Raw genomic sequence first — 6,713 nt, forward strand, 5'->3', positions numbered from 1 at the left:
AGTAGCACCCTCAAATGGCTTTACTGACAAACACTTTGATTCTAACGTCAACAGGTAGAAGAAAGCTCTGCTTTCTGACAAAGGGTCTCAGAGGCCCTTGAACTTGCAAAGGTCTTAGGCTTTGCAAACAAAGAGACAGCTCTGGGACTATGGCTAACACAGATGTGGGCCAAAGGTATGGACGCTCTTGGAAGAGCCAAGGAAAGGGTAGTGCTATGGGAAAGTTCACAGCATGTTTCCTGTGTTATGCATGCAGTGATGATGCTAGGACTTATGTGTCAGGGCAGAGAAAACCCTGGATTGTTGATCTGAGGGCAGAGAAATTCTTGGGTGGGACACTGAGGAGGTTTCCACTCTCTGGGAGGTCAGAGGGCTGAGACACCTACACAATGCTGCAGCTAAGGTTACTGAAGGATTTGATTTGAGTAGCACAGTAAAAGAGAATTGTTACTTTTATCTTGATTTCAAAAGTAATAATAATGAAATCCTTCGAGGACAGTGAATTTTACAATAGAAGTCCTGCTAAGGAAACACACACTGTTACAGTACACTTAGGAGTGGTGTTTCAGCTGGGGAACATCAAACAGCGGAATGCTCTGTTAGGAGAATGCTAGCAAAACCCTGGGGTGTTTGCCACACTTTGAGAACCTGTGCACCTCTCCTTCCTTTGGGCAGTTCAACAGCTTTGAGCAGCTGTGCATCAACTTCACCAATGAGAAACTGCAACAGTTCTTCAACCACCACATGTTCGTGCTGGAGCAGGAAGAGTACAAGAAAGAAGGAATTGAATGGACGTTCATTGACTTTGGGATGGACTTGGCTGCCTGCATTGAGCTCATTGAGAAGGTACCTTTTCCATACAAGTGTACAATGTATCTTGGAATTCTGTGATGTTACTGAGCCAGATTCAGCTCAGAAAGAACTCACAGCCAGACATTCAGTGTCAGTGAAACAAAATATTTTGCACTGGAATTTATTTTAGTCTGGGGAAGAGAAATTAGGAAACTCAAATCTCTGTCATGAATCCTGCATTACCTGGTCTTCAAGCATGGAAAAGAGAGCCTGGACTCCCACCAACAGACTTCTTTAAAACAAACTGGAGTCACTCTCCGTTCCTTTTTCCTCTGAAGACTCAAATCAGAACTCCCCACACAACTTTGGGAAATAAATGTCACCTCGCCTGACTTCCCATAACAGCTGGGTCTCCTGTAGCTATCTTCCCAATTATTTTCCTCTTTACCACTTCTCCCTCCAATTCTACTCCCAACTCTAACCTGAACCAGACAGACATTCTTACCAGTTCTAGGCTGCAGGAAGGCAAGGGAAGGCAGAACTAAGCTCCCTGGCTGAGGGCAACTTGTGACAAACTTAGGCCCTTATCCAGGCTGAGATGCTACCAGTAACACACTGATACCTTTGATCTTGGTAACACACGCTTCACATCATTATCATTTTTCACTGTCACTTCTTGTGGTACCTTCCAGCCCATGGGCATCTTCTCCATCCTGGAAGAGGAGTGCATGTTCCCCAAGGCAACTGACACCTCTTTCAAGAACAAGCTCTATGACCAGCACCTGGGCAAGTCCAGCAACTTCCAGAAGCCCAAGCCTGCCAAAGGCAAGGCTGAGGCCCACTTCTCCCTGGTGCACTATGCTGGCACAGTAGACTACAACATCACTGGCTGGCTGGAGAAGAACAAAGACCCCCTGAATGAAACTGTCATTGGGTTGTACCAGAAATCATCTGTGAAGACACTGGCCTTACTCTTTGCCAGCTATGGTGGAGCAGATGCAGGTCAGCTCTGTGAAAACTGTATTTTGAGTGTGGGACAATGTTGACACAGAATTAAAGCAGTAAACACTAAACATTTAAAGTTGATTTGTGTTCTGTAGTCTCCAATATGCAATATCCATATTTTAATACTTTTTTTTCTTTTCTTCCATTTGCAGAGGCTGGGGGCAAAAAAGGAGGGAAGAAGAAGGGTTCTTCTTTCCAGACTGTCTCAGCTCTTTTCCGGGTAAGTACAGAATTCATTATCTCTTTGAAGACGGAAAGCAATTTTATTCAGAATCTGAAAGGTGTGTTTCAGTTTGGGTCATAGCTTTTGTCATCCTTGAAAATCCTTCCCTTGCCATCCTTGGAAATTACAGAATTACTCCATTAGAACACCATAAAAACTCTACCTCAATGCATGCATGGTCTTCCTTTTATTTCAGGAGGCAGAATGATATTGTCAGCCTCCTGGAACTCCCTAGGCAATTGTCTTAGACTTTTTTCCAACTAACTATTGGTACTGCATCCTTATATTTTGGCTGATTTCTTCCACTTGCCTTCATTTTGCTATTACCATCTCTGAATAGGTTATAAAAATCTCCAAAGGGGAACTTCACCTACTTAGACTAGCACTGAATAACAAATCGGCTGAACTTCCTTAAAATCTTCTCTGGAGACTTCAGAGATATTTCCCATACCTGTTTTTATGTATCTATGAAGATTTTCTGTATTGTCACATTGTAGAATTTGAAAATAAGTGATCAAACACCAAAAGCAAAAAAACCCCTTGAGATTGTAAGATTGTAGGGCAATGTTTTAGTTTCAATGGGGAAAGACAGTGAATGTTAAATTACATAAAATTAATGAATTTTGAGGTCAGTTTTCAGTTATGTTTTCAAGGTTTCCATTTGGCTGAGATGGAGATATTCAGGGAGATTGAATTACTACTAAAAAATTCAATTTATATGGGCTGTACAAATATTCCATCCATTTAAAAAGAACTGATTTAGCTGCCAAATCAGACACTAGTCACACTTAACCAAGAGTACATCTCATCCACTTAAAATGCCCAACTAAATACTACAAGAAATACCAGCTGGAAGGAAAGTTGTGAGATGGCAGCTCTATATTTGTATGAGGAGATCAAGGAAAAGTAATGCTAACCATTATTCTGCAAAAGAATTTCAAAACCAAAAATCTGGGAGCTTTCAGTTTCCAAGTTAGCCTTTGGGAGTTGTGCAAGATGTTTTAGAGAAGACAGGTCTGCATCTTGAAACACTGTTTGATACATCCACTATTAAGCTTCCAACGCTTTACGCTTAATAATACAAACTTCATTTCATGATCTCACAGGAGAATTTAAACAAGCTGATGGCTAACCTGAGAAGTACTCACCCCCATTTTGTACGATGCATCATCCCAAATGAAACTAAAACACCTGGTAAGGAGATCCAATAGGATAAAAAGCCACAAAAGCTCTTCTCCTGAGTATCAGACAATAGGGTAGTCACTAATGGTGGTATCTGTTAGGTGCCATGGAGCATGAGCTGGTGCTGCATCAGCTGCGATGCAATGGTGTGCTGGAAGGGATCAGAATTTGCAGGAAAGGATTCCCCAGCAGAGTCCTGTATGCTGACTTCAAACAAAGGTAAGAGTGCTCCATCTTTCTCCCCATTCAGACCAAGCTGAAGCATCTGAGTATTGTAACATACTTGAAACATTATACTTCAAATTGGTACTGAGCAGCAATATAGAAATGTTTCACCACTAGTTTATGATGATATGACATTGCTGAGATCAGGATTCTCTTGCACTTAGAATTAATACCAAAAGCGCTCTCCATATCCTGTTCTGAAAGGATGAACTGTCTCCAGGCATTAGACTGATGAATGAGACAGTCTGAGAAGGCTGTGGGGTTCAATCACAGTGGTGGTTTTGTTGATGGGTAGTTCTTCATATTCTTTTTTTTTTGCAGATACAGAGTGCTTAATGCCAGTGCTATCCCAGAGGGACAGTTCATGGACAGCAAGAAGGCTTCAGAAAAGCTCCTTGGATCCATTGATGTAGACCACACCCAATACAGATTTGGTCACACCAAGGTAGAAACAGGACCTGTCTTAAAATTTTGTCAGGGAGTGGTAAGGGCGGGCTGCTCTGTCAGGGGCAGGGAGCACAGCACAATAAAAGAGCTGACAGGGTAGAGGCCTCAATCAGCATGTGCCCAGCCCCACAGTACTCAAGAAAGGCAAGTGGGGAAACCCTAGTATGGTAGCCAGGTTCCACCAAGGGTCCAGATCATCAGGCAGATTTGTGACAATAAGGAAGGTCTGAGGTGAAGCCATAAAGCTTTGGTTTTCGAGATTGGTCATGGTCAGATAAAGGTAGGCTACCAAGGCCCAGGCACTATTCATGAATTCCTGGACAGATCCACAGCAATGAGATTGGTCTAACTTCAAGCCAGGAAGTAAGTCCGCAGGTCACAGTAGAGATCACTGGGGTCCATGGCCAGGCATAGGTATGGCTGAGGCTGTGGCTGAACTGAAAACCAGAACTCATACCACATAGCTGAAATGGGGACTGAATGCTCACGGCTGAGCTTATAGGAAGCCTGTAGGCCCTTGGGGAGAGAGTTTGGGAAGTGTCCCAAGGTGAGGATGGTCATGGCCATTAAAGTCTACCAGGATCATGAAAGACTCTGTGCCTCTATTCTGTACAATGTGACAATGACATCATGCAACATTTCCTTTCTCAAGGTGTTCTTCAAAGCTGGGCTGATAGGTCTTCTGGAGGAGATGAGAGATGAGAAACTAGCAGAGATTATGACCATGACACAAGCCAGGTGCAGGGGCTTCCTGATGAGAGTGGAGTATCGGAGAATGGTGGAGAGGAGGTAGGCATTTCTCATTTTTAGTTTCTTCTCATGGTACTTGACTGATGAAGTTTAAATTCATCACAATAAAGCTATGCAATAGCCATGTGAATTTTATTTCAGGGACTCCATCTTCTGTATCCAGTATAATGTTCGTGCATTCATGAATGTCAAGCACTGGCCCTGGATGAAGCTGTTCTTCAAGATCAAGCCCTTGCTGAAGAGTGCAGAATCTGAGAAGGAGATGGCCAACATGAAACAAGAGTTTGAGAAAACCAAGGAAGAGCTTGCAAAGTCTGAGGCAAAGAGGAAGGAGCTGGAGGAGAAAATGGTGACCTTACTGCAGGAGAAAAATGACCTGCAGCTCCAAGTCCAGGCAGTGAGTATCACCATTCATTTGTCCCTGGGAAAAGAATATTACACAGTCAGAACGCTTCTTACCCTAAGCAGAGACTTGCAGGAAGCTGACTACCGTGCAGTAGAAAACAGTCTAAATCACACACTCTAAGGCACTCTGAGTAAACAGGCACTGGCAGGGGCATGGTGAGGCTCAGGGCAGCCCCACATGAGACTCGGCATTCCTGCTGTCTGAGGAAAGAGCCATGTAACACTAGCCAACATGTAATCCACAGCAGAGAGCTCTGAACTGGAAGGGAAGTATCTCCATCTACTCACCTTTCAAAGCAGTGTATCTGTCTAACAGAGTAAAGGCAAACCTGAGAAGGACCCACTTTTCCTACGTCCAGCAATACTAGGCGGCCTTGATTACTTTCAGAAACATGGATAGTTTCCATTCAAACTCAGTTAGGAAAAGGCGGTTTCTTCACACCAAACAAAACACCGCTTGCTCCACTGAATTATTCTCACAAAGCCTTTACTCCCCAAATATTATGAGGTTCATGATGAGTGAATTAAAAAGAAAAAGCTACCCTCTCTGTGAGGCATTTTTAGAGACACAAAAAATCTGGAATCAATGTTGATTCCAGATGACAAGCTTTCCCGGTAGACACCGGGCAAGATCTTCCAGTTGCTGGAGTGGAAGGCCAGGTTCAGTGCCCATTTTAATACACACCTACTCAGTGATACAACAGACAGAGCGGAGAAACTTCAAAACATTACAACTCATAAAAATTTGTGTCTCCTCACCAGGAGGCAGATAGCTTGGCTGATGCTGAGGAAAGATGTGACCAGCTCATCAAAACCAAAATCCAGCTGGAAGCCAAAATTAAGGAGGTGACTGAAAGGGCTGAAGATGAGGAGGAAATTAATGCCGAGCTGACAGCCAAGAAGAGAAAACTGGAGGATGAATGTTCTGAGCTGAAGAAAGATATTGATGACCTCGAGTTAACGCTAGCCAAAGTGGAGAAGGAAAAGCATGCCACTGAAAACAAGGTACACACACAGGGGGTCACATAAAGGCTGAAGGGACAGATGCCTCCCACATCAGCCTGGTATCCTCAGAACAAAGCTAGGTTTGGAACATACCAGGAGCATCACAGTGGGGCAGCGAGGCAGCCCAAATGAAAAACAAGCTCCTGGCTAAGCACTGCAAAGTGAAAAGGTCACTGCACTAAGCAGTCAAGTCTTCTACACAGACTTTTGGCACTTTCTTACAATCAACAGGTGAAAAACCTCACAGAGGAGATGGCAGCCCTGGACGAGACCATTGCCAAGCTGACAAAAGAGAAGAAAGCCCTCCAAGAGGCCCATCAGCAGACACTGGATGACCTGCAGGCAGAAGAGGACAAAGTCAATACGCTGACCAAAGCTAAGACCAAGCTGGAGCAGCAAGTGGATGACGTAAGCACATGTGCAGCTAAATGAAAAAGAAAAACTCGTAGAGGAAAGCATAGCCAGCAGAGCACTGATGGTCTTGTTTGTTTTAGCTGGAAGGGTCCCTGGAGCAAGAGAAGAAACTGCGCATGGACCTTGAGAGAGCTAAGAGGAAACTCGAAGGAGACCTGAAGCTGGCCCATGACAGCATAATGGATTTGGAAAATGATAAGCAGCAGCTGGATGAGAAGCTGAAGAAGTAAGTGGGGCTGTGGGGCACCTGAGTGCTGGGCTGGTG

The 6,713-nt window shown here is 44.0% G+C and overlaps 1 protein-coding gene across 1 annotated transcript in view; it reads left to right on the top strand.

Moving 5' to 3' along the window:
• LOC104841708 (myosin heavy chain, skeletal muscle, adult-like) overlaps positions 1-6,678 on the top strand; it is a gene marked incomplete at its 5' end in the record, with an annotated part of 7,188 nt that extends 510 nt beyond the window's left edge. The window contains 11 exons of the mRNA XM_010583554.1: positions 676-846; positions 1,485-1,794; positions 1,950-2,017; positions 3,127-3,214; positions 3,304-3,421; positions 3,749-3,872; positions 4,527-4,663; positions 4,766-5,021; positions 5,792-6,034; positions 6,266-6,442; positions 6,529-6,678. Coding sequence (XP_010581856.1) covers positions 676-846; positions 1,485-1,794; positions 1,950-2,017; positions 3,127-3,214; positions 3,304-3,421; positions 3,749-3,872; positions 4,527-4,663; positions 4,766-5,021; positions 5,792-6,034; positions 6,266-6,442; positions 6,529-6,678 — 1,842 coding nt within the window. The remainder of the gene's footprint in view (positions 1-675; positions 847-1,484; positions 1,795-1,949; positions 2,018-3,126; positions 3,215-3,303; positions 3,422-3,748; positions 3,873-4,526; positions 4,664-4,765; positions 5,022-5,791; positions 6,035-6,265; positions 6,443-6,528) is intronic.
• Positions 6,679-6,713: the final 35 nt, after the last annotated feature.

This window comes from Haliaeetus leucocephalus, unplaced genomic scaffold, assembly GCF_000737465.1.
Source record: "Haliaeetus leucocephalus isolate CR32 unplaced genomic scaffold, Haliaeetus_leucocephalus-4.0 Scaffold913, whole genome shotgun sequence".
NCBI classification, from domain to species: Eukaryota; Metazoa; Chordata; class Aves; order Accipitriformes; family Accipitridae; genus Haliaeetus; species Haliaeetus leucocephalus.